Genomic DNA, 27,264 nt, shown 5'->3' on the forward strand with positions numbered 1-27,264 from the left:
GGAAAGGCAAATGCACTGTGGGTGAAGAATCAGCTGGGAGCCCACTGAACATGATACCAGGGCCAGCTTCCAATATTTATTCATGTTACATTTGGTATTTGTACTCCCTTTTTCACTCTTAAATCATTTACAGCTCTTGGAGATGGTGGGGGGTTGGAATTAAATTCTTTTTAAGGTTCCCTCCAACCCAAACCATTCTGTGATATTTACCTTTGGGTATGTATGCTGAATGTATCCGAGTGCTGTAGAAATTCTGCCATATTCTGAAATTGGGAAGAGTTTTCTGGTTTATAATCTGTATTTTCTGTGTGATTCTCCTCCTCTGAGCTGGTGCAGTTGTTTGGGGTGATGTGGCTCCTCTCACCTTTTTTTGGCAGTAACTCCAGCAGGTGCTTGTGTTAAAAAATGCGGTGAGGAGAAGACAATGCCTATCTTTCCATGGAAAGAGGTCAGGCATTTACTAAGCAGTCAGGAATAACTGGGATTTTCTGGTTGAGGGCACTGCAAGATGTGATTTTCCATGGTCATCAATGACCTGAGAGCAGACACAACCAAACATTTTGATGTTCTAATTCTTCCAGGGCATCTGCTTTTTTCTTGAGTGTATCCATTGCTGTCTGACGGTCTGGAAGCAGCACTCTTAAATCTTATTTCCCTACCCACCCTCTTGTGGGTTTTCCTTTCTCTTCTAGGTTGAAATGACCACAGCTTCAATCTTGTAATGCCTGGGAATTCACATGCGTGACCCCCAATAGGCAAATTCCTCCCTTTATGAAACCCTCCGAGTTCAGAGGTTAAACCAGGGACTCATTTGGCCTGTAAATCTGCCCACAAAAATGCAGCCATTCATCTTCCTGGTCAAAAGTCCACTTTAAACATAATGAATCTCAGTTTTCATTCCCCCTTCACTTTCTGGCAGCGTTCTACCCAGAGCCATCGCAAAGGGTTGCCTCATGCATTTGTCTTAGGATGTTCATTTGGATTCAACTGGACCTAAATTCTTTGGGGATAAAAAGAGCAGCCAGAGAAGCTGTGGCTGCCCCCCATCCCTGGAAGTGTGTCAGGCCAGGTTGGATGGGGCTTGGAGCAACCTGGTTTAGTGGAAGGTGTGGGGTGGGAATAAATGATCTTCAAAGTCCCTTCTTACCCAAACCACTCCAAAATTTTGAATTCTTATGTCTTCGTGCCATCAGATAAGCTACAGTTCATCCAGGGCTGAAGAGGGTCCCACCAGGCGTGTCCCATGAACAGCTCTTGAATTAGGAGGAGGTCCCAAACACTGTGGAGTGATTCTGAGCTTGCTTCACAATATTATTTGTTCAAATAATTTTTCACCGCCTTCCCCTTTTGAAACTTCCTCGAAACACTGAAATATTGGTGATTAGAGGTAATAATAGGGTAAGAAAATGATCCCAGATGATGCAAGAAGTTGCTCCCAACTGGAGCCCCAGCAGGCTGCTTTGTTTTGTGGGAAGTGTGGAGGGGAGCTTTGTGGTGGGAATCCTCCCTGGTTCCACTGCTGATGGGGAGAGGAGGATGTAAAAAGCTTAAGCTCTTGATAACAGGAGCATTAGAGTGTGTAATATATTTGAAAGACACGGTACATGTCAGAGACACCTAGATCCGAGACAGAACTCTGTGAATCTGTTACTTATTACTGTCTCAGCATTTGCAAGGGGGGAAAATATCCAATTGTACTTTTCCAGCGTCTCATAAAAATGTGTAAATGCCAGAACTGGAAGAAGCAACTCTTATTTTCAGTGTGATTGCTTCAGTGGGAGTGCTGACAACGTGTTAAGCACTGCAAGCAAAAGCAGAAGCAAATTGTCCTGGATTTCTTAGGGAGGATGCAGTTCCAGTAAAACCAATTGCCTGAAGGAACAAATGAAGTTTATAAAATCCCATGGTGGGACTGGACTCGGTGACTGAACAGAGTAAAGAAGGGGAGATGGACAGACAGGGCTAGGAAAAAACCTCCTCCTTGTGAGACAAACCCCAGCAGCAGCCCGGGGAGGCCCTCAGGAGCCCAAAATCTGCAGGCAGGGAGCTGAGGATGGCTCCTGGGGGTGACCTGCTCCTCGTTTTCTGTTCCCAGGCACGGAGCAGCAGCCTCTGCTTTGGGATCCATGCTTGCACTGCTGCAAATAAAAATGAGGAGTGCTGGAGCTCATAGCAGGCAAAAAGATCCTTCTTTGGGTCAGAGCCACTGCTTTAACACAACTGCTCAAGATTTCTGTGCTGAGGAGGATGCTGTTGAAGAAGGGACCTTTAGAAACTGTGGTATGTGAGAAATCCATCACTTTTCTGGAAAGCAGTGAAATCCTGTCAATGGAAGCAGAGCAAGGGTTGGAAAGCAGCTTTACAGAAAGCCATCTAATTGGGATGAATGGGGGCTCTAAATCTGAATCAAAGCAGCTCAAGTGGAAGAGTAAAGGGATGAACAAGGATGGAGGGGTGAAAAGATAGGATCTTAGACTCCCAGCTGAAAAGGAAAAGGATGTGATGAGGTTTTTGTGCTGTTTCTCAAATTACATTATGTTCTCTGGTTCACTGTTACTGCTCCAAACCTATTCCTTGTACAATAACTCAGACCTGTCAAGTGTAATTGAAAAAGAATGATCTTTTATGGTCTGCAGTGCAAATCCTTTTGTCTGTGATCTGTAGCAAAGAGTTCTGGCTCTTCTGGGCTCAATATTTGTACAGCTCAAACCCTACATAAATGTCCAAGTTTTAACTAGGTTCAAATGGTTCTGTAATGTCTCCAAATCACCACCAGACTGGAACAAGTCGGGGTGATTGGCAGGCTCTGCTCAGCCCTGAATGCTGTGGCACCTCCATTCTCACCTGTGAAATAAATTCTTTGGGAGATGACCCTGCATTGTGCTTGTCTCATCTGCTGCTTCCTCCCTTCCTCGTTTAGGAGCTCCAAATGTTTTTAGAAGTGTTTTCTCTCTATTCCACATTGCTCAGGGATGGTTATAGTTAGGGCTAAATATGGCTTTTGATTTATGAGAACACACCATTGATTTAAACATTTTGTCTGGTAATAGACTCAACAAGTTCCTACCTACTCTGTTCTCTGGCGTGGTTTTACATGTGTTATTCTTTCTTTTTGGCTATGGCTTCTCCAGCTAATTGCATAAAAGGCCTTGTCAGGAAAAATAAATTATTCTTTGGAGGAACAAGAGTATTTAACTCTTCTCAGGGGAAGAAAAGATGTGGGCTGTGTGCAGAAGAGGAGGCATGAATGATGGTGAAGGCTCTGAGTGGAGGGACAGAGTGGTGTTCTGTGCATAAAAGGGACACAAACTAAGAGGGGGGAGCTCTTTAAAGAAATAAAACCCTCCTACAATCCCACCTGATATGGATTCTCTCAGACTGCTTAAATAGCAGTGCTGGTTTATTTTAGGTGTCTTTGCTGTGGTGTTTTTTTTTCCCTTTTGTGTGTGTGCTCTCTTTAGCTCTTTGAAAATCACTTCCAGAAAAAATAACCTGGGCAAATACAGAATTACTTATAAAGTGAGATTGATTTCCACGGGTTTCTTATCATCTTTAATGAGTTTGGACACAGACACATTACAAATGATGTTTCATCTCAGGTCCTGATCCTCCCGGTGTTTGCTTGTACGTGTGGTTGTTATGCATGGAAGCATTTCAGTGCAGGGTAATTGGAGGATCAGAAACTTTATTGTTCTGCATAAATATTCAGCTTTGAAAATTGAAGATCAAGTGTTGTGAGGCCAACAATGTGCAAGGGAAAGCATTCCCATGGAGGAATGAGGACGCAAGGTTTGTGGGGAAAGGTGATATCCTTTATTATAGTAACTATCATAATTAGAATGGTCTTTTGGGTCCCCAATGCCTGCCTTAGATCTGAAATGGGAGAAGGGAACTTCAAAGCCAAGTAATAGTTGGGAACAGTTGTTGGAGGGGACAGACCTAAATGAGGAATGTGGTAATTCTCCCTGATAGTTTTATTACATGTGGTGTTACTGGCCAGGAAAGGTAGACCTTTGGCTGACCCAGTGCAGTTGTTCATAAGCTGTTTGAGTTCTTACAGCAAAAGAGTCTGTTCTGCTTTGTCATGAAGTTATTACCTTTCCAAGGATCCTTCTGGTCTTTTTGGGATAGCAATAAGTAATTAGTGTAATGGAAAAATGGGAATCTCTGTTCCCCTTCAGGTGGGCTGGGGCATGAGCTTTCTCTGCCAGGACTCCTGGTTATCCTGATTCCTGCTGTAAAAACCACGAGGGAAAAGGATTTTAATTTTTTTTTTCTCTTCAATATTATGACAAATCATTCCTGGATTAAAATGGCAATAGGGTTTTCTCCTTGAGATAACTGGAGACATGGATGATAGCACTGCAAATGGCTCCTAGGTTTTTGGATGGGAATAAAAGGCAGCTTGGGCATGAATAATGCCAAGGAAAACCAAAGCCACTTATTCTTCCAATATTAGCTTAAGTTAAAAGAAAACTTGCTACAATCAGAAGAAAAAATTGTGAAATATTGACACTGATGAAACTTTCTGGTGCTCTGATTTTGCACGTCCCTCCACACACTCAAAAAATGTTGTTCAAAGTTTTCTCAGAGCTCACATTTGAATTAACTGAGGATTGGGAGAAATCACATCCTGGCTGATATAACTGAACTTCTTGGCAAGAGCTGATACGAACCAAGCTGTGCTGAAGGCTCAGACAAACCTAGAGGACACTGAATGTACCCACCATGGCATGGAAATGGGAAGATTAAAGAGGCTGGAAAGCAGATCCCTGGAAGGTTATTTAGGGTTTCTGGCTTGACTCCTGCAGTGCAGAACAGCCTTGGGCAGAGCTGCTGGTAAACCTGATGCAAGGTGTGGAATAACACTGACAGCATATCTTGATGGATCTGAGGACACCTGGATGTCCCATCCGTGCCCCTGGAGGGAAAACTGCCATCCAGCACTACCCCAGTGCTTCATTTTCCAGCTCTGAAGCTTCTTGAGTGCGTTTCCTTCTCTTTTGGAGTTGTTGATCACCTGTGTTTTCCAGAGCTGCATTCCTCGAGGGATTTCTCCAAGGATGAAGGACTGCTCCCCCTGTTTCCCAGTCTGGCCGTCCCCAGGCTCATTTCCAGTGTCAGCTTCCTGGTGCCTGTCTCCAGCCTTTGGAGGAGAGCAGGGTGAGCAGCTCTAGCTGAGCAGGAGAGCTGCCCCCAGGGGCTGCTCCAGGGCTGGAATAGCTCCCATTAAACTCTCATCTGGTTTGATTTTCTCATGTCTTTCCACTCTCTTCAGAGCAAGGTCAGAAATACAGAAGCTGGCTCAAAGAAACACCAGGTCAAATTCCCCCTGCATTTACTGAATTCCTTACCTTTGGTCAGTTTATCCTGCCAGTGCAGAACGCCCAATCCTGGCTCAAATTTGGCAGAATTTCCAGTGCTCAGCATTCAATTTAAGAGACTGAAACAATTATGGGCAGTTTTAAGCAAGATTACTTTAACCCAGACTAGAAGCTTTGCGAGAACAGTTTTCCTGCAGAGTCAGCCAGAGAGAATCAAGAGTACTTTATTAACACAATATGAATCCTGTAAAGAGGAAAATAAAGCATGCTATTTTTTTTTTTAAGCAAGGCCAGCCAAAAGAAATAACCTGCCCTCCAACATCACAAGTTTCTTTGGGATTTGGAGTGAAATGGAGTATAAGAGAGCATTTTGTTTTATGGGATTTGTTTATGAGAAATTCGAGCGAATGTTTTTGCTTCTCAGAAGTCAAGGTGGACCAAAATGCATCTCTACAGGAGGGGAAGAAGGCTCTAACCTGGCTGCTTTGCCATGGCCCATCACTTAAAACTGAAGATAATGCAGTGCTCTTGGGGTGTTTCAGCCTCCCTGTATGTGCTGTGCAGCAGGGACACCCTTTATATTTGCCTGGAAAATTGGGAATGGGAGCCTGGAGGGAGAAGAAAAGTTCTGTACTTTGATCCACCATTTTTTCAATACTAGATACCTAATATTCCAACAAGTAGAACATGTAGGAGTGATATGGTGATTAGATAACCCTGCTTGTAGGGAAATGATTTGATTTTCATGGATGTAATTTTTCCAGTGTGATGAAGATGGAAGGATCCGAGGTGGAATCAAAGGTGGCATCAGACACATTTCAGTATTTCTATCTCTGCCTTATATCTGTGGTATCAGTGCAGAAATCCAGCCCAGGCTGGCAGAACTCATTTTTTGCCTCTCTGGATTAAAATGCTGTCCAGCCACTGTGTCATGGCTGTCCCACTCACAGATCACCGTGCCCCTGACCTGCTGCCTGACCATGATTTAACCTGAGGAGTTTCCAAAGGACAGAGTGTGACCAGGGTCATAGGCATTGCATCACTGCTTGAGAGGGTTGCTGGAGTATTCATTTAAAACTGGAATCACTATTTGCACCTAAGACTGATCTGCCTTGAGAAGCACTTGTGATGCAGCAGGAAAATGTCAGTGGGAAAGGAGAAGCTGAAAATGTTTTTTAGGAATGTAACCAGACACTGCTTTCTCTTTCACTGCCCAGAATCCCAGAACGGATAAGGCTGGAAGGGACCACAGTGAGGGTCTGGTCCAGCCTCCCTGCTCCAGCAGGGTCATCCCAGAGCCCTGGCACAGGATTGTGTCCAGACAGCTCTGGAATATCCCCAGTGAGAGAGTCTCCCCAGCCTCTCTGGACCCTCTGTTCACTGCTCCGTCACTGGCCAGGGACGAATTTCTGCCTCCTGCTCCGGTGGAACTCCTGGGCATCAGCATCTCTGTGTTCCTTGTGTCCCATTGCTAGGCCCCATGGAACAGCATGGTCCATGCCCTGGAATATCCAGATACATAAATATCCACACTTTGGATATTTATACACATTATAGAGGTCCCCTCTCAGCTGTGCCTCCTCTTGAGCTCCTCCTTTCCTCCTCAGAGATGCTCCAAATCCCTTCATCACCTCTGCAGCCTCTGCTGGACCCCCTCCAGGAGCTTCTTGTCCTGAAGAGCCCAGAAGTAGACACAGCACTCCAGAGGTGCCTCCCAGGGCTCAGCAGAGGGGCAGGATCCCCCTCGCCTGCTGGGAATTCTCTTCCTGATGCACCCCAGGATCCCACTGACCTTCTTGTCCCCTAGGGAACACTCATGGCTCAGGGACAGCCTTCTTGTCCACTTCAAGAGATCTGGTTCTCTGTGGCTTATGTGAAAGCATAAATGAACTATTTAATGATAATTGTGAGGCAATTTCATGCAGATGAAAGCAATCTCAGTGCTTGATTTTTCCATGTTCATCCCAATTGGCTTGTGCAGCCTTATTGGAATAAATCCCCATCAGGTGTACACAGAGTGTAAAACCAGGGGAAAAGGGAGAATGTTGCAGAATCCATCTATAAAATTAAAGATGTTTACACTCCTGACCAATGCTAATAACCAAAGAGCTCAGTAGGAAAAAAAAAAATTACAACCTCTACTTTGGCACTTAAAAAGTGTGGGAAAGGACAAGGAGAAACATTCCAGATGAGCTCAGCTCTAAGCCAGGCATGGTATTAAGAGCAGCCATTTATCAGATGTTTTAGCTCAAAACCCCAGTCATCTCTGCAGTCCAAGAAACACACTGTAATGCCTGGAGGTGCCAAGTTCCTTAACTCTCACCTTTTTAGTTTTGGGAGAGAAAAATTGGAGTGTTCTAGTCCTGTACCTGTTTGGTGTGGCTCTGGTGCCTGATCTGTAGTCTCCCAAAATTGGCTGGAATTGTGCAGACTGATAGAGTTGAATACCTTTTGCCTCTCCAAATGACTGATTCCTCCTGCATGTTACTCAGCAGGATATACTCAGATTTAATCAAAAATAAGCACAAAGTGCAGCTTTTTTATTACTGTTAATTTAAATGATGGATTAATAATGTGCTTTTAAATAATTTCTTTGGTAGATGGGGTCGGTGCTGCTGAGAGTTGCTGGCAACGTGGCAAAGAGCCTGGAGAACCAGGGATAAAAGGAATATTCTCTGGGAATTTGCAGCTGGAGTTTGCTCTGGGAAGAAGCAGAGAGCCCAAACACAGGTAATTTCCCCAAAGTGGTGGAACAGGCAAGGTGGGGTGGGAAGAGCAGTTGGGAGGTGAGCCCTGCAGGGCAGCTTTGCTCAATCTTTTCTGTTGTTTTCCAGGCCTGGAGACGTGACTGTGCTGCTTCCCAGGCCTCTCCTAAGGATCAGTTTTCTGGGATGGCATCATTGCAGGATAGCAGAGCTCCCTGGGGCAAAGGATGGGGAGCTTTAGGCAGAAGGGAATGCAGGCACACGCGTGGGAGAGGCTGCAATCAGCCGCTCCCACCTTCGCTCCCAGGCTTCCCAAACTGCCAGCCTTGCAACAGACAGGGACAAAGGCACGTGTGAGATGTGCTTTCCCAGGAGGGGATGGAGGTGGAAGGATGTTCTGGGCATGGAGTTACCCCCTGTGCAGCAGCCCTGAGAGCTGAGCCCGTGATGGGAAGCACACGTTAGCACAGCTGCGGTTCTGAACTGGCTCCCTTGGAAACAATTCCAATTGACTTGGAATGCTTGGAGGAGTCCTGCAGCTACACAGGCTGCAGCCTTTAACTCACAGCCATGCTTTCAACCAGCAGCTTCAGGATTGGTTGCTGGATTAGAGATGCTTTCCAGAAAAAAAAAAAAATAATCTGGGAAGAGCTGTTTTAGAGCTGGTTTCCCTGTGTGATGGGGAGCACAAAGCAGGAGAGTAAATTTCCTTTCCAAGCCACCAAAGCATTACTGAGGCAGTAAGGGGCTCTGGGAAGAGACAGGGGAGTATTTGAACAGATTTCAGGGCCAGGCAGTTTCCTGCTATTCCATAAATGTCTCAGGAAACACTGAACGAGCTCTTTTATGCTTCTACACCCTTTGTTCAAGTCATGGAATCAAGGGATAGTTTGGGTTGGAGGGACCTTAAAGTTCATCTCATTCCATACCCTGGCCAGGGACAACTTCCACTGTCTCAGGTTGTTCCAAGCCCTGTCCAGCCTGGCCTTGAACTTTTCCAGGGATGGGGAAATCCAAACATTTGTATTTGGCACAAGGTCTTACTGATTTAGTTATTATTGCTGTTGATATATATATATTTTGTACAAGTAGAGCCTAAGAAGACCCACCTAAACTCCCTTATATGCTATTAAATGTCTTTTATTTAGCCTAGGATGATCCTAAGTCTGCCTGACACAGCACACAAACCATAACAGCTGGGTGTTTTTAGAGTAAATGACTATAAATAATTAGAATTTCTGTTGTCTCTGCACAGGGCTGAAATGCAGCATGACTTAAAAGCCCTGGACTCTGACCTGGATAATAAAAACAACCTGCTTGATGGAGTCTGACTAATCTCCCCCATGCTGAAATTCCCAGTAAAACTGAAACACATTGGCTCTGGAAAGAATGGATGTGACTCAGATTTCAGGCAAGTTCTTGCTCTGCCCACAGAAATACTGTCATCAAGCCTTTTCAGCCTTGAATCTGAGAATAGGATTTGGATAGAGTGGCTTTAACGTGGATTTTGCTCTGGGAAGAGCTTCCCTAGGTGCTCACCAACCCTCACTGCCCAGCTAACGAAGGAGCAGCCTGGTAGTCTCGAGGGAAATAATCAAATAATAATAAAAAAGCTTTGTCTCAGGTGCCCTTGCCATATTTCCCAGCCCTGGGATTGCAGCCAGTGTTCTGCTGTCACCTAGAGCCTGTTCCAGCTATTCCACCGTGGAGATCTTGAGATTTAGGGGATAACCTGTTCCTGTTGCCTGTGTCCTCCTTCCCCCTCAGCTCCTCCTCCCTGGATTTGCAGTGGAAGCCTGGAATTTTCTCTGCTGGATGGTGCAATCCTCCTGGGTGTGGAATTCACTTGGAATTAGCACTTGAGGAACTTGTCAGCAGTCTGTTAAATAATCCTGTTGGCACACTGGAGCCACAGTGCCCTGAATCAGCCTCATGTTCCACCAGACATTCCCCTGCTGTGCTCCCCAGGGTGCAAACTGGGAAAAAGCTCCTGCCAGTGAAAACAGGGAAGCAACTGGATTTCAGAATTAAGCATATCCTTCTCTTGGGGGAAAGAATAACAGGCTGTCATCCACAGTCACATTCCCAGCCATAACTTGATTCCTTCATCTTCTCCAAGTCAAATCTGTTCTCTTGGCAATCAAGTCCTTTTTAATATATTCACCTGCTACAGACATTTGGGAGCTGCTCTTTTGTCTTTGCCTTGGAAACACTTCCTATTTGCTGTCATTCTTTGGTCCTAACTGTGCCTATTTATCAAAATGGTAACTCATAGGGGTTTTTTCCCCCAGTTTTATGCCTCTTTCATCCCTTCTCTTCTGATTCTGCCTCTCCAGCTCCTCATGGCAGCTTCTGCTATCCCTTTGCTCTGCTTGTGTCAGTCCATGCCACGGTTCTTTTCTACCCCACTTGCCTCCTTTCTTCTTTGCATTCTACAGAGCTAAGGCTGAAAATGCCTTTTCCAGCTCCTCTGCTTGCTTCTCCAAAGAGATCCGTCTGTGGAGCAAGGGCTGTAGCTTGGGAGCCACTGCTCTGTGCTTCATACTCATTTTTATTCTCCCTAGTTCTGAGCTTTCCCCTTAGTCTTTCTCTTCCCAGAATATCCATTAAACACCTCTCCTCTGCCAGCCACTGGCTCTTCAGTGCTTCTACCACGCACCAGTGGGACTCCTGGCTCTTTTTTCTTTGCCTGTTTCTTGTTTCTGTATTCCAGAAGATCTTTGCTTGTTGGAAAGGGGGAAGTGGGGAAAATTGCTTCTTCCTCCTGCTCTGTATTAACTTGCTGGAGAAGACACCTCTCCCTGTCACAGTAGAGTGAAATAATAGCTGGGCTGGGTCTCTTCCCCTTCCCCTTGGGATTCATTCCCTTCTTTCTTTCTTTCTTTCTCATTGATTAGGACCAGGCTGTGCTGGTTAGACCAAGAGCAGATCAGATGGCAGAGCAGGCTCCCCTGGGCCAAGCCTAGTAGGTATCTAGCTGGATTCCTGAAAGAGAAACCAGCTCCAAGGTGAACATCAGGCCCCAGTTATCAGTTTGAAACACCCCACTGCTCTGTTCCTGCCTTCAGAAACCCAGGCTGCTGTGTTAGGACTCAGCTTGAGAAAGGAATAGGGCAGGACAGCAGCTTAACACACCTACTGAACAGGCACAGCCTGAGGGATTTTCCAGGAAAAAAAAAAAACAACAAAAAGCCCAATCCTGCCTTTCAGACATGTAGAGCTGTATTATAACAAGCTGCTGGCAAGTGTGAGTCCCTGGGTGCCACTGATGTTTGTGTCTGTGTGAGTATCTATGACAACAAATAACTTAATGTTTGGGAAGTGTCCTTGGGAATCTCAGTGGGGGGGTTGCTGCATTAGGTCGGGAACACTTTGCATTTTCAGACTTTTAATTCCTAAGTATTATGGAGATGAGTATGAAATGCTTTAGGAAAATGAACTAATTAGTTACCAGATTTTATTTTTCTTGTGTGCAAATGGGCCAGCTCAGACTAATGCTATTTACTTTAGCTGATTCCAGACTTTTGGATGTATAAAGAAGGGAATATTTTTAGGAGCTTTAATTCTAAGCAGGAGGCTTAGCCTCAAGGTCAGCAGACTGTGGGTATCCATGGGTCACTTGCAGGCATTTGAAGAAGGCAGGAAAGGGAATCTAGCCTTAATTTTTTGTAATGGTCAGTTTTGCTTCTAGAGTGCTACAAATCAAAAATTGGGAAGTCTGGAGTTATCCTACATAGCAGTGGTCAGGATGGGCAGGTCTGTAAGAATGGATCAATATAGTTAAAGGCATAATAATTATGCTAAATAAATGAAAATTTCTAATTGGACCCATCTTTTTGCTCACAGGGGTTTTACCTTTCTCTTTGGTCCTCGTGCCTTTTGGAACAGAAATGTCTCTACTATCCCTGTAAAAATTCACACAGGCTGAGGGCAATCTTGCCTTTTGTCTGAAAACTACAGAGACAGAAACTAGGGCAGGAATGGGGTGGGGAAAAGGTAAAGCCTTTTTGGGCAAAGTGATTTGGGAGCAAGCAGGTTGAGGAGAGCCTGATCTGTAGAAGAACTGTCCTCGCTGTGGCTTTGCTGATGTGAAGCTGTTGAGATGTGAATGAGCTTTTCATGCTGCTTCTGCATAATCTGTGTGCAAGCGTGGCAAGAGGTGTGCATTGCAAATCCTGCCTGATGGAGAGGTGAGTATCAGCTCACAAATGCTTTGGAAGTTCTGAGCATTCCTGCAAAAGGTGCTGAGGAAAAACCCCACCACAGGCAGAAAGCCCAAAGTGCCACAGCACTGAAATGTGTTTTTTCCCTGGTTTTGCATTGGTGAACTGCTTGGAGAACAAGACTGTGATTCTGCCTGGCTGTTACAGCCTTGAAAAAGGCTCAAAACCAACAAAATTCTATGAATCCCTGTGGAAGTCAATGGGAGTCTGCTTAGAATGAGGACAATTAAATAACATCAGGACCTGACCCTCCTTCATGTGAATGCAAAACCTCTGAAGGAAAGGAGAGATCAGTCAGGGAAGATCCTTAAGGGCTTTGTGATCTGAGATAGCTGAGTGTCTATCTGGAAAGGAATCGCCACAGTGTTTGGAAAGCTGGTGAAGATGTGCTTATGTGCAGCATTGAGGCACTTGGTGATTAAATAAGAGTTCAGGAGCATGACTTGTTATGTTGAAAACCCCTTGGGGAGCTCAATTTGCACCTGTGATGTTCTAAGAATATTCTTTTCATTCCTTAGAAATTTGGGTAGTTGAATGAGCAAAATCCAGGATTGCAAAGAGCCCTTTGCACGTGTTTTCAATCACTGCACAGAGGTGGCAATCATAAATCCAAGTGTCAAACTAGAAATAAAACGTTATCTTGGAGTTTGTGGTGATTTAGAAAGCAGAATTGGTGATCTTATCAATGCCTCTCTGGAGATGTGACACCAGGGTTCAAGTGGCCTTGCTGTTTCAGATATCTGCAGCCAAGATTTATCTATGTGTGGGAAATAGATGAATCCAGGGGCTTCCTGCTGGTGCCCCCCAAAGCCATGGAGCTGCCTCCATTAATGTCAGCACACTCGTAAATTCTGAGCTTGCACTGAAGGAGGCAACTTCTGCCACTGCACAGAAGCTTCCAGAGGTGTCCCCTGCCTCCTGTAAATCCATGGACACCCAGTAAAGTAGATTAACTGCAGGTGAACTTCATAACAGCTGTCCCTCCTTTGGAATTAGAGGGGTTCACACTTCTAAAAAGACAACAGCATGGTGCTCCCATAAGCAAGAAAGGCCTGAAGGGTTTTTTTGTTGTTGTTTTGTTTTAAATGGCTTTCAGGTTAGGCAGTTGATTCCAATCTATGGGAAAACAGGTTGCAGAGCTGTTGGCTCCACTCTCCCCCACGATAAACAAACAATTCTCTTGTTTCTGATAACTTATTTCCCCTCTATTAAAGGAACCCGGTGGGTTATTTGCTTTGGTTCACTCCTCCCGTGAGCCAGTGGTGCATTTGCATTCCATTCCCTTGCTCCCTCCAGCCCTAAAGATGCCTGCCAAAATTAGTCAACAGATAACTACACAGTGGAAGCTTTTAAGAACGTGTTAGGAAAGGCTTGAACATTACCCATTAATGTTTACAGCTCCTAATTATGTTAATTAATCAGTCTTGGAGGCTGTCTCAGCCGGGAGCCCAGAGGCAGGATTTCAGTTCCCACAGATGTTCTTTAAGTCACTGCCATGGCTGCTTGCAGCGAGGAGCTCAGCATGCTCTGCCTGCCAGGGTATTTGTGCTGGGTCCTGGACAGCCTTTGCTAGGTGGTTCCTGCTGGATTTTAAAACTCCCAGCATCTGGGAGCAGGCTGGGCTGTGTTCAGGGAGAGGGATGCTGAATGGAAGCTGTCCCTGCAGAAATGTCTTTTGGCAGGCGAGAGAGGCACTCAGAGAGCACTAGCACTAATTGTTGGGATACAGGGATTACTGCCTTGGCAAAACCTGGGATTGCTGGCTCTGTCAGAAAACAGAGGTGAAACAAGTGATAGAAAACCACCCCCAGACACTGCCTCTTCTAATAATGTTTACTTCTGCAGGAAGACCAAGTGTTTGGGTAGAGGACAACCCAGGTTGTGCCATCCTCTTTCAGAGCGTAATTTCCATAATTCAGAGCTTGTCTTTACTCTCTTGAGGAAAATCAGAAGATTTGGCCAAGAGACACAACCCTGCAGAGGAATTCAGAAGGAGAATCTCCTTGTTTCATGCTATTCCCAGAAGAATTTGGTTTGTGTAAACTGCACAAAGCACAAGAGGGCAGGTGAAGATGTATTCATCTCCAGGTGAGGTCAGGAGAAAATATGGTGCAGGTACAGATCTCTTTCTAATTTAGTTCAGCTCATCCTCATCTGGTGGAATTAGCAGACAATCACTTATTTATCCCCATATCCTGATTTTTACCATGAGCTCACAGCTGCTCCTAGCTAGTAACTTCTGCTCCTGAATGGAATGTCATGTGCAAGTGGTTTGTGAGTGTGTGGCAATCCTTTGATGATGACAGGGAAAAGAAGTAATGAGAATTTTCAGTAGGTGGAAAGAGAATGGTTCTTCACCCATCTACAGACAGCTCCTGTGGGCAGCAACTTCTCTCTGTGCTGAATATCAAGTGCCAAATACCAAAGAGGCATTTTTGGGTAGGTTCCTACAGCAGGAATGCCCCTGCAGTGTGGGAAATGGATTTGTAGAGAATTTTAAAAGTCTGATAGAAAGTTTATGTATTTGTATGTAAACACAAATTACAGCAGGAATTCCTGCAGGAGCTCCTACAGCAGGAATGCCCCTGCAGGAGTAGCAGAGAAGAAGGGTTTTCCAGACTAACAGGGCATTGCATGGAAAGAGGCCTGTGATCAAGGGGCTGGAGATGTCTCTGGTTGTGTTCCAAGGATCTTCAGGCTGGCACTTGCTCTTGGACAACTGTCTGCTGGAGTGGCTCGTGGCACCAAACCTCTTTTTTAAGCAATTTTCCCATCAGCTGTTCCAGGAGTGGCTGCCATACGGTGTGGAGTCTGCAGTCCATGCTCTGGGCTGCTTGGGAAAGCAGTGCTGGCAGCTTGAGGTGAGCCAGGTGTGACGGGAAAGCAATGCAAGCCCAGAAGGATTTGGAGCCGTGATTCCTTGGAAGCAGAGTAGAGGGGGTGCTGCTGTTGGCACTGCTGGGGTGCCATCCCTCTCTGTCCTGTTGGCCAGGCTTCCCTGATCATGGATTGCCTGGCAGCTTCACCACTGACTCCAAAAAAGCAGAGTGCATGGAGTGGGAAATGTGATACAGGCAGTGCCTGACACTGATGCCTCAGGTTGTAGCTTTTATATTTTTCAGATTCTGTGCTGCTTCAGTGTGTACACTGCTTAATTCTGAGCTTCATATTAGGGCATGGTAAGCTCTCTTCACAGAGCAGAGAGACAAAACAATTCCTTCTCTAGCTGGGGAACAAGGACAAATGATCCAAATCTCAGGTCCAAGAGCATAAACAATGGTGGACTGAAGAGAGAAAAACAAGGATGGGACTTCATAACCTAAAGCTGTAATTGGACAATTAACTCCAAGATGCAAATGGAGCAGAACTTATAAAAGTGAGAGACCCCGTGACCTGCTGTCCATTTTGTGACCATTTTGGGTTCATCTTGGGTGCAGCCCTGGCTGGGCTCTTGTGCTGCCCAAGGTGGATCCACTGAGGCCTCCTAATAAATCCCTGCTTTATTCTTTAGCTCTGTCCAGCCTCTGTTCTAGGTCAGCCTTCACAGGGCATCCACACAAATGAACACTTTCCCTATTCTCTGGGGTTTCAGTGCAAAAACCTCTCTCTCCATTCATCTCCCTCCTGCCTCCCCCTTCTCCACCCCCTGCTGCCCAGGGAGCCCCAGGAACAGGAGTATTGGCAGTAAACTCAGCTCCACAAAACAGGCTGGGGAAAAAAGGGAAACAAAACACCATCACTTCCTATTTTTTTCTCTTCCCTCTGCATCAAAGCCCGGGCTGGCTGTCAGGAATGTTCAAAATGAATAAATAAAGCCCAGGAACCCCCCCTGCTTCAGGAGGAGTCTCATTCACTCACCATGAAGCTTGGCCAATTCCTTTTCTGACAGTACTCGAGTCAGCAGGCAGAGCAAGAAGATCATTCAAAGCTAATCAGTAAAGTGTAAACCTATTATGAAAGCACATTTACCCCTCGCCGCCTCCTCCCTCCCGAAAACCAATCCCCAAATCTGTGGGAATAACACACAGCCTCCATAAAAGTTGCTATTACTTGGATCCCCTGTTATTAGGTCAGCGATGGCACTGATGAAATGGTCCCCAGAGCTCTGAGCAGTGGTGGATAAATCCTGCCAGAAATTCATGGAGTAATTTGTTACAGCTCCAGGGCATGAGGCACAGCACAGCAGAGCCCGTGCATGAGGCTCTCCCCTGTGATTCTGGAGGCCATCTCTGGTAATAAAAACCTCATCTTGATTTCTCATCCTTTGTATTGATTTCTGTCAGAAAAGACTTGTCTTAGACAAAGATACTGCTATATTTCTGTGGATAATAAAGGGATGCTTCTCCCCTTTTCTGCCCATCCCTTTTTGAAATTAATTTTAGGGATGATTCTAACAAGACTCGTTATTTGGGAACTGGTTTATTGATTGGGTAAAGAGTTGAGAAGATGATGACTGGCTTTGCATATTCAGCGCAAAACCCTAAATGTAAAATGACAGAAAAATGGGTTTGGTTGGGAACAGGAAAGCAAATTGAAGCTACAACCCCAGCTCTGCTGTATCTTAACATGAAACTCTGTTATTAATTGAATGGACGGAATGTGTGGGACTCAAGTGATTACCATCCAGGCTCAGATCTATATAATCATAGCAACTGCTAATTTTGGATCACTTGTACTCCTGCTCTTGGGAAAAAAAAAATAAAAGAAGGGCAGGTCTGTAGGTAAACTGCATGATGATTCTTCACAAAGCTTTCATAAGCAATTATCTTTCTTTTCTAGTATGGCTGGACAAGGCCACATGGAAATCTGGAAGGCTTTATATGAATAATTTGCAAGCCAAAAAAGAGCAGCTCCACAGAAGTCAACCCAGGTAAATTGAAGGACGGATGGTAAGGCTGAAAAATGCAATGTTATATCAAAATTATTTTATCTTCTCTGCAGTAGGATTGATATAAGCAACTGGAAAAATTTCATTTAGTCTAGTCCTTTGGGTTTTGCTTTCCTTGTCTTTTTTATAACCTCTCTTCCTAAGAAGCTGCTTTGGGTCTGGAAATTACTGAAGCTGTTCCCTTGTGCAATGAAAGTGATAAATATTTACAGCAGTTCTTACAAGTTGAGAAATTTAATATGTGCTCATTCCTTTTGTAATCTAAGAGTAACTGTGCTGAAAGACAATACCTGCTAATTGTGTTTGCTATCACAGTCTTTTCAGAGTGAAGGATAAAATATGGAAGTTTGGCTTTATTTTCTACTCCACACAGCAAAATTTATTCAAAAGAATCTTTGTTGCCCTTTATCTATTTATTTAATAGACTATAAAAAATGTCAAAAAGCCTAGTTGAAGAATAATTTATAAGCTACAATTAGCTGTTGATCTGTCAGACTGGCTTAGGGGAGAGCCAAAATATATCCTGGCAGGTAATAATTAATGCAAACCTTGACACTTCAGGCCTGGCCCTATGTTGAGCAGGACACAGCTCCCAGTTCTCTGCCAGGAAAGCCTGGCTCTGCAGGATACACACACTCCCCTTGTGGAGAAATATGCTGATTTTTTGTTGTTTTTAAACCTCTTTTGGATGCCAGCAAATGTGTCTGAGGGGGAAGTGATTGTGGTCACTTAGAGGCCTGCTGTGAAGAGCAGGACTCGGGCAGCTCGCTCTGGTTCCTCTCAGCTCTGTAAATCACTGCCTCACTCAGCCAGAGTCAAATGAGCTCCAGCACTGGGCCATGTCCAGCCTGTGCTGCAGCTGATGGCAGCTCTCCCACTGCCTTCATCGGGGGCAGAATTTCATCTGCTAAATCACCAAAAGAGCTTTTATCAATGAGAGCTGTCTGGTCTTGGCTGAACCGTGCACTAATGATTTTTAGAGGTCATGACAGAGAGTTCATTTGAAAGGAGAGAGTAACAGGGAGTCTGATGGGGCTTGGAGCAACCTGACCTAGTGGAAACTGTCCCTGCCCATGGCAGGGGGTGGAATGAGATGAGATTTAAGGTCCCTTCCAGCCCAAACCACTCTGGGCTTCTCTGATCAAACACTGACTGCAATAAGTGCATCACTGTCCCTCTGCCACCAGCAATGACCCTGCCCTCAGGCAGATCACAGAACTGACATCTGGAGCCAAAAAGCAGTTTTAAGCCTAATCAGACCATCTTGATAGAAAATGGTCAATTGTTAGAATATGATATTGTTTCAGATGGGTGGGTTACTGTACAAGATTGGAAGGGACCTGTTTTCTCACCCTGTGTCAAACGCAGCAGAGCAAGCCTGACTCAAGGCTTATCTCTGACAACCCTGTGGGTGTATCTTAGTCCCATCTAATATAATCCCTTGCTCAGGATTACTCACAAAACTATCCAAGATCAGTTAATGTGGTGCTTATCTTCCTACATCTGCTTTAATCTTTGTTAATTTTCAAATCTAGATGAGATTCAAGACTACTGAACCTGACTAGGCAGATCAGAAAAAAGAGTAGCTAAAGAACGCTTGTAGTTTTTTTAATCAGGTATTCATATGCTGGGCTACTGATGGTGTGCCTCTAGCCTTGAGTCTCACCTGAAGCTGAGATATAAATGTGGCAAGGAAGTCCCATTCTGCTTGTAAGGGCTGCAAAAAGAAAGCTCAGCACTTTACATTCCACCTTAGACAGCTACATGAGGCTGAGGGCTCCCCTGAATTAGGCAGCAGGAGTTTTGATGAACTGCCCTCTCAGCCATCCCTCTGCACCTCCCTCCACTGAACCGTGGCTTCAGCTCCCTCAAATGATCCTTTGGATGGGTTAGGCTGCTGGTTGGCTCTGCTGTTAAGCATCCCTGTGGACCAGATTTAACTTTTAATAGTGTCTCATAATGTCTTTAAAGAGGTTTATGGCTCAGCCTGGTTCTCTGGGAGATTGCCTGTTCCCTGCTAATCTGCTACAGAAACATTGCCATTGGTTCCTGCAGTATTTCAGGGAGTTCTCCCCCAGCTCCACAGCCAAGTTAATTGGACACAATTGACCTATGGTAGAGAATGACTATTAGGTGAGGAATATTAAGCAAAGGGAATAAGATCTTTCTGTAGCTCAGAACATGCTGGGAGCTGTGGGGAATGGCAGGAAATGGCAGCTCAAGGAGTGTGCAGAGCAGGCCCTGGGAGAGGGTTGATTTAAGGAATGTGAAAGTGCTTTGCAATAACTGAGGTTTGTAAAACCAGCAGCTCTTTCCAAAGGAGAGTAAAAATACACTGCAGTCTTGAGAGCCTATAAGAGGCAAAAGTGCAAGAAAGAAGAGAAATAGGTTGTGGCAGAGAAAAAAACTGTGAGAGTGCTGGTTTCGATCATTCTTTCTTTTTTAACAAACACTTCACTGTAGCACAGCTGCCCAAACCTGACTGAAGGAGTCAAGGAACAAACAGGGCAGGATTTCACCCGAATGCATTTGTGTTTCCAACTGGAAACTGCACACTGAAGGCAAGTCCAGTACCCCAAGCAAACACTGAATGATTAATGAGCATGACACTGGTCCACAAGACAAATATGAGCCCTGTAACATCCCTGGGCAGCTCAAGACACAAAAACAGTTTGCAGAGCAGCTTTATGCACAGCAAATGAAGCCTTGCTGCCAAATCCTGGAAGTTTTGGTTGCTGCTTCCCAATTTACTTTCACACACTAATCCTTTGGATGGGGTAAATCCCATAAAATTATAAAACCAGCTTATATTCCTTAGGACAAGAGCTTCCAGTGTCAGAATTGCCAGTCTAAAAACTTCTTTGGCTGAAGTAAACTTCCTGAGAGAAGCAGAGGTGTCAGCAGAGGGTTTAAAACTGTGTAAGTATGTGCTTAACTCTACTGAGACGTGAAGTTTCCCTGAGATCAGCAGAGTAAAGTTCCATTTGGGGGAGTGGCTCGAAGGTCAGGCCTCAAGAACAAAAGTGCTTCAGATTCATGGCTAATACCAGCAGCAGGATGGCAGTGCCAGTGACGTGATGTGATTTGCTATGGCAAATAATGGTCCTTCCATCTCATGGAAGAGTGAGTTCCCTCTCTTAAACCTCATGTATTCACACAGGGAGAAAAGTCACTGGTCCTGAAGTTTAGAGTGTGCCGCTTATAATTCCAAAGCCTGGGCCAAAGGTAATGTGCAAGGTGAAGGTGTCCCACTTAAATATTTGTGGACCTGATCCACAGCCAGTGACTGAAGGAGCCCCTCTGACCCCTGCCAGGAGCTCTGCTCTCCCCAGTCAGGAATCCTCCAGCTCAGGATTTGGAGCTTTGCAGCTGGTGCAGAGCTAACTCCTTGTATGGGACTGGCACCACTGCCTTAAAGATGGATTTTGCAGTTTGTAGGAACTCAAAATCAGGCTCTTTGAGGCAAATGGACCGGTTAAGGGCTAAGTGTTTCTGCTCACCGGCACTCGAGGAAGCACTGGGTGATCTGGTCCTGGAGGGTTTCCTTGATGTGGGGCCCCTCTGTTTTCTTCAGCTCATGCCTGAAGGAGAAGTCTGCTCTTTCCTGGACTTCACCTTGCAGGACATTTGCTTTCTGCAAACAGCTCATTGCCTCCAAGTCAGGAGGCAGACTCTGAAAACAAGAGGAGAAAATAAAAGGTATGAATGAAAAGAAACTTAATATTTACTGGAATGCCAGGTTGACGGTGAATCTGAGCTTAAGCCTTAATTTACTTGCAGGAAGCCAGGAAAAAAAACCAACCCTGTGCTCATAAAAAGTGCCTGGATGCACACAATGGTCTATTGTTGGTATTTCAGCATTAATTAACAACATTGCAATGTACAAAAACAACCTTTGCAGCGTGGGATCCTGGATCTCAATGAGACAGGTGAGAAAGCTGCTGCTCTGCAAATGCCAGCTTTATCCATGTCAGAAGGGAGCCAGAGAATTTTTTAATTGAATTTTCAAATGTCTGGACTTCCCATTGGTGCTTTTTAATTAGCCAGTATTGTTTTTAATTTGTGCACTGAAATTTTTATATGCACACTGCTTGGTCAGTGGTTTCCTGGTATTTTGTTGCAGCTGGTCAGACTCCTTTAGGAAATCAACTTCCCTTGAGGAACAACAACAAAAAAGGAATAAACACCCCCCCCCCCCCCCCCCCCCAAACACTATAGCCAAAATCACAGCTCCCCAAGTTTCCCATGATTTGATAACCTTGGAAAGAAGGGCTTCTCAGCCAGTTTCAAGTCTTACAATAATTTCTGCTCTGTGATTGATTTTACACATGTAGTGTGAGGGAGAAAAATGAAAGTCTTTCTGGTATTCAAATACAGAAGCATGAAAAAACCCATCTGTGTGGGTGGGCTGAAACTTTGCATTTTTCAGCTTGCAGTCATTGATAAAATTAAGATGTTACCAGTGTTTTATGAGCTATTGCTACCTTGTAAGTGTAGGGAAAAATCTATTTTAAAAATCAACTTGTGAACTGGCTTTTTGGTTTTAGGTTTTCTTAATTCTGGAACAAATTGGTTTTTTCATGTACTTGGGAATTATTAATCACATTGTCTGATGGTGTATGACAAATTTAAGACGAGAAAAGAAGAGAAAATATGACAATCTGGTTTTGTAGTATAATTTCATTTCTTTTCAAAGTTTGTGACTGACATAGGTGGCAGGATATGTGAACAAAATCTTGGTTTACATGAAAAAAAAATTTTGCTCTGGCCTTTCAACTTCAGAGCTTATAGAAATTGTCCTTAACTGGCACATCTCAGACTGATTCAGTAATGCATTCTTCTTGCTCTGGTGATGTATTTTCTGGTGTGCTCCAAGTCCCAATTCCTGAGGCCTCCCGCAAAGACAAAAAGCTCTGTCAAAGCTTTGGCCAGCTCATATTTAAGTTCTGTTATTCCCTGGTTTTCTGTGCTTCCACCAGGTTCCAAAAATCACTAATAAATGCCAAGCAACTTTGGTTTCTGAGCACTCAGAGGGATCCCACAGTGTCCAAAGCAAGCACACAGGCCCCATTCAGGAAAGCAATTTACTGCATCTGGGATGTGTGACTCGCACTGTGCTCCAGGAATGGGTCAAGGCCACCAGGGAGAAAATATTCAGGAGGAAATAAGAACAGCAGTGTGCTTCTGAAAGGTGGCTGCACATGTTCCCTCCCTGAATACGTGACCCCAAGCGCTGCCTTTTACCCTGAGATGTTACCTCTGCTCAATTCCCAGTTTTCAGGGAAGCTGAGTGTTTCCAATCTTCCCCCTCACCAGCACCTATTTATGAGTATAACACAGCTACTATTGGCAGTGTTTATTTGTATTTCACCATTGTCTGCCTTGCTGATGTTAAACAAAGCCCAGGACAGCCAGATGTGATGCTGCTCTCTCAGGGGCTCCTTTAGAAACCAGAGGAGCCCCCACAAGGCCTGCTTTCCAGACAGATCCAAAACCAACTCCTCTGTTTGTCTCTCTACAGCAATCCTCAGGGGATTCCTGAGAAATTCCCAGCAGATGGGCATGAGGATGCCTGCAGCTTTAGAGAGGCTCATCTGTGGCTGATGGAGAGAGTCAGGCTCCTCTCCAGCACAGCCTGCACGTTTAAAGGTGAAATGTCACCAGGTGAGCAGGGAAGGGTCAGCTCCTGCGCCACCTGAACTGCTGGATGCATGATCCCTCCCTTCTGCTCAGGCTCTGGCACCCACCTGACCCTGTAGTGAACCAGTTCAGCTCCCTAAAAAGTGAAAAATAATCCCTTTTGTCTTTTCCTCTCCTCCCACCTCCTCAAGTTACTCATTTCCCACTATAACAAGGTGGATCAGCTGAGGGCCAATGCTACAGCAAGGGCAGTGGTGGTCAGTGGGACCAGAGCATCATGGGAGCAGCAGCAGCACAGGCAGCAGAGCTCCTCCCTGCCATCCCAGAAGCTTTGCAGCTCCTCTGAGCTGCTCTCCACTGCATCTTAAGGGAGCCTTGCATGACCATGTTCTCCCACTGTGAATTTATTCAGCCTCCCTTTCAGCAGCCCCAAAGCCAGACGAGGTAAGAGCTGTTTGAAGTGGCAAACACAAGGTGCCATTGTAAGACCAGCAGTAGGAAATTCTTATCTCAAAAAGAGACTTGCTACAGCCCGTATCTACACTTGAGCCCAGAGTCAAGAAGCAGCTGTGGACACAGCCCAGGTAGCCCTGAACCAGCTGGCTCAGATGTTGATAACAACAAGGCCAGGGGATATGTTCTGGTTGGCAAAACCCAGCCGAGCCCTGAGTAAATATTTGTGCAGCTCCCTGTCTGAGCACCATTCAGTTATCAATACATCTGCTAACAGGAGTTTATCAGCTGTACTCAGCACCAAGGATGTAGTACAGATATAAACCTGTAGAACAGCTTATGAGAAGCTCTGTTGTATTTTTATTTTATTTTCCACAGTCTGTTTTACTACAAGAAAACAGAAGAAATGAGAATTACTTCTAGAACAAGACTCTGGCCATTCACCTTCAGGATCACTAAAGAACAAGCATGAAAGAGAACAGAAGTTGATAAGGCTGTATTCTCCTCTTCCCCCCAGTCCTCCTGATTTCTTCTTTGGCAATAACACGCTCCAGCTGTGATGGGAGCAGGACATGAGGAGCACAGCTGGCTGTGACAAATGAGGCCTGAAGGACTCAGGGCTGGCTGCTGTGGAACTTACACAGCGTGCCCTGTCCATGAGGGAAGAGCAGGAGGTGTCAGGAACCCAAGGCTGGCTCCTGTTCTGGAGAGGAGAATGAGGAGGAAAGCACTGGCTGGCAGTGAGTACATCATGCCATGGGCACTTGGTTTTTATATAAAACAGCACAAGTGAATGTACAGCTGGCTTGGCTTTCTGTTCTGTCACTTGGAAATCAATGCAGTCATGCAAACAAAAATTGAATGGACTTGAGGAAAACAAGGATGAGGAGACATCAAAAGGATTTATGTGTATGTGGGCTAAGTGAAATGGGGACTATGTTAAAAACAGCTTCCTTGGACTATAAGAACTGATCCAAGCATGTGGATGCTCAAGGAAGTGAATTAATTGATAAAGGAGGGAGGGAATAAGAAGAGGAACTAGACAAAACTAAGTGTGGAAGGGAATTTAGAACATAACGTAAATATAGGGCAGCAGGAGCTGCTGAAGAGATGTAACAAGATGGCCAGAGGATGGAACTGCCAGTTCTGTACTGTTTGTCAGTAATACTCATAGAAAATGCTTTTCTTCTGTCAAGTATAAAATGTTTTAGACTATTAAAACACTTAAAGGAAAACAAGCTATGAATAGCATAGGTGATATCTTCCAGCTTTGCAGCTGAAGAAAGCTGCTCTGTTAAACTTGTTTTATTTTGTCCACAGTGTTCTTGACCTAGTCACAGAAGTGTGTGTCACCCTAAACCTCACCAGCTTCAGAGTTTAACACATTCCTAACCTTGTCTCAGGAATGAGGAGCCAACTGCACAACCTGTGTGCCTTGTGTTCACCTTCAGGTGCTCTTGGGCCTTCAAAAGGAGACAGAATCTCTCCAACAGCCCTGCTGGAGGTTCAGTTCTCTTGCCAACGAGCAGAACTCAGAAGAAAATAGGTATGAAGAAGCTTTGGCCATCTGAAGATGCAAGAGGGAATAGGAAGCGAAAAGGTTGAAGAGTGCCAAGAGAGAGGATGAATTCCAACAGCTCCAGCAGGAATGCTGGAATCCCTGCTGGCCAGCCTGTGACCTGTGCCTTGCAGCATCATGGAAGAGCTTTCCATGTTTTCACATGGCTCTTGTGGAGCTCTGAAGTTATCCTGACTGTGCTTCCACAAACCTCTAATGTGCATGGAAGGAAGACAAAAGCCAATTTATTTCTAACATCCCTTCTCTCAGAGCCTCTAATGTTCCTGCTTCTGAATCAAAGGGAGGCATTCTCCAGGAAGATGCTAATAAATAGCTTTTCCTTGGGGGAAGAAGCATTTTCCCATCTTTAAGAAATTTCTCTGGACATGTGAAATTCAAATTTGTTAACTTGCCCTACAAACAGCAACTCATTTAGAAACAAATTACAAATATTAGATGGAGACAGTGAACTTGATAATGCAATGCTGCCACATCAGTTGTAGAATAATGCATCTTAATGAAGGCTTCCCATGTGAATAAACCATTATATTTACAAGCTTTTCACAGTTAATGACCCAGAACTGGATAACGAAACTCACATTTTTAGTGTGGTCCTCTGTCAGCAAAAGTATACATATTAATAATTGATGTTGCTGTAAAAATAGGACATATTATGAAGATTCCTGAGTTTGTGGGGAAAATAGGACTACATGGTCCATTAACTTAAAAGGCTTATCTAATGTTTGATGGGCTTTGTCTTTAAAATCCTTGTTTAAATTAATAAGGCAAAATGGACATTTGTCTAAAAGAGAATTTTATTCCAACTCATCAGTCATGAGTGTGCTGTTAAGATTCTTCTGTTCTGTTCTTTACTTGTTCCCCAAAAGAATTTAGGTTTTAGGGAAGGGGACGATGCACCAGTAGGAGGGAAAAGATATTTCCTGCAGCTCCCAGGTGAGTCAGTGGGATGAAGGACCATGTGGATGATAAGGGGACTGGAGAACCTCCCATTTGGAGACAGGGTGAGGGAGCTGGGGATGTCCAGCCTGGAGAAGAGAAGCTTGTGTGGAAACCTCAGAGCCCTTCCAGTATCTGAAGGAGTTACAAGGAAGCTGGAGAGGGCCTGGAATGACAGGACAAGGGGGAATGGGGTCAGACTGACAGAGAGTGGGATTAGATAGGATATTGGGAAGGAATTCCTCCCTGGGAGGGTGGGCAGGCCCTGGTACAGGGTGCCCAGAGCAGCTGGGGCTGCCCCTGGATCCCTGGCAGTGTCCAAGGCCAGGTTGGGCATTGGGGCTTGGAGCAACCTGGGATAGTGGAAGGTGTCCCTGTCCGTGGCAGAGGTGGCACTGGATGGGCTTTAAGGCCCATTTCAACCAAAGCACTCCATGGTTCCACAGAACTGTGTCTGTTTTCCCTTCCCACCTCGGGGCTTTGCTTGCTCGGATCCCTTTCCTGGCTGGAAAGCCCTGCCTTGGTGCTGAGTCAGCTCCCCAGCAGAGCCTTACTGTTCATTATGAAGCACTTGGAGGTGTGCAGGCTGGCTGAGCATGCTTGGGGCTGCTCTTCCTCACAGAGGAGGAGGAGGAGGCCCTGCTTGGAACTAACTGCTCCTCAATTGTTTCATTAGGATGGCAAGAGGCTCAGTGGCAGTGAAATAAATACATTTCATTTCCCTCCACTTCGGAAGGCCAACGTCCCTATTATGCCTGAGAGTAGATTTACTGCAGCTTTTATTACTGGGTATTTAATTTAGGACGGATTCTTGTCATAGGCCTGGAACAGCAGAGCTGAAGCACATGCTCTGTGGTTTTATGGGGCTTCAGGAAATGTTCTGCCACAGCAAGCATCGCCCCTAATGGTAAGGTTTCAAAAGATGGACCAGTTGTGTAGCACTTTTTTCAGTACATTTACAGTTTGCTTCTCTGGGGGAGAAGCTTTATTTCCAAATATTTTTAAAGTAAGTAGTTGTAATAGTCACTTATTTTAACCAGTAGTCAAAGTGAATTTTTTTTTTTTATACATTTGCTTTACACGGGCACGTAGACTAAAATAATTTACTGTCAGAGCAGCTGGGGTCTTGTTCTTTACTTACAACTATTGTTCTTCAGGTGGAAGGTGTCCCTGCCCATGGCAAGGGGTGGAATGAGATCATCTTTAAGGTCTCCTCCAACCCAAATAATTCTGTGATTCTATGATACGATTCTGCTGAATTTTGAACTGTGATCCAAACTGCATTTAAAAGTTTGCTATAGGATTGAGCTGTGTCCTTGCTTTATTTCCTCTGTATAATTTGTCTGGCTGAGGGAAGAATGGATTTTTAAAGAAGTCTCTTATCTTGTGAATCATAAAATCACGGAATGGTTTGGGTTGGAAGCACCTTAAAGCCCATCCAGTTCCAACCCCCCAAATGAAAATAGTATTAATAGAGGTTCCACAGTACACAAATGGTGATAGCCACATCAATTAT

At 44.9% G+C, this 27,264-nt stretch overlaps 1 protein-coding gene across 1 annotated transcript in view; it reads right to left on the reverse strand.

Moving 5' to 3' along the window:
* IQCA1 (IQ motif containing with AAA domain 1) overlaps positions 1-27,264 on the reverse strand; it is a 96,705-nt gene that overhangs the window by 49,096 nt on the left and 20,345 nt on the right. Inside the window, exon 6 of the mRNA XM_041399545.1 lies at positions 20,641-20,813. Coding sequence (XP_041255479.1) covers positions 20,641-20,813 — 173 coding nt within the window. The remainder of the gene's footprint in view (positions 1-20,640; positions 20,814-27,264) is intronic.

The sequence above is a fragment of the Onychostruthus taczanowskii genome, unplaced genomic scaffold (genome assembly GCF_017590055.1).
Source record: "Onychostruthus taczanowskii isolate IOZ18803 unplaced genomic scaffold, ASM1759005v1 scaffold164, whole genome shotgun sequence".
Taxonomy (NCBI): Eukaryota; Metazoa; Chordata; class Aves; order Passeriformes; family Passeridae; genus Onychostruthus; species Onychostruthus taczanowskii.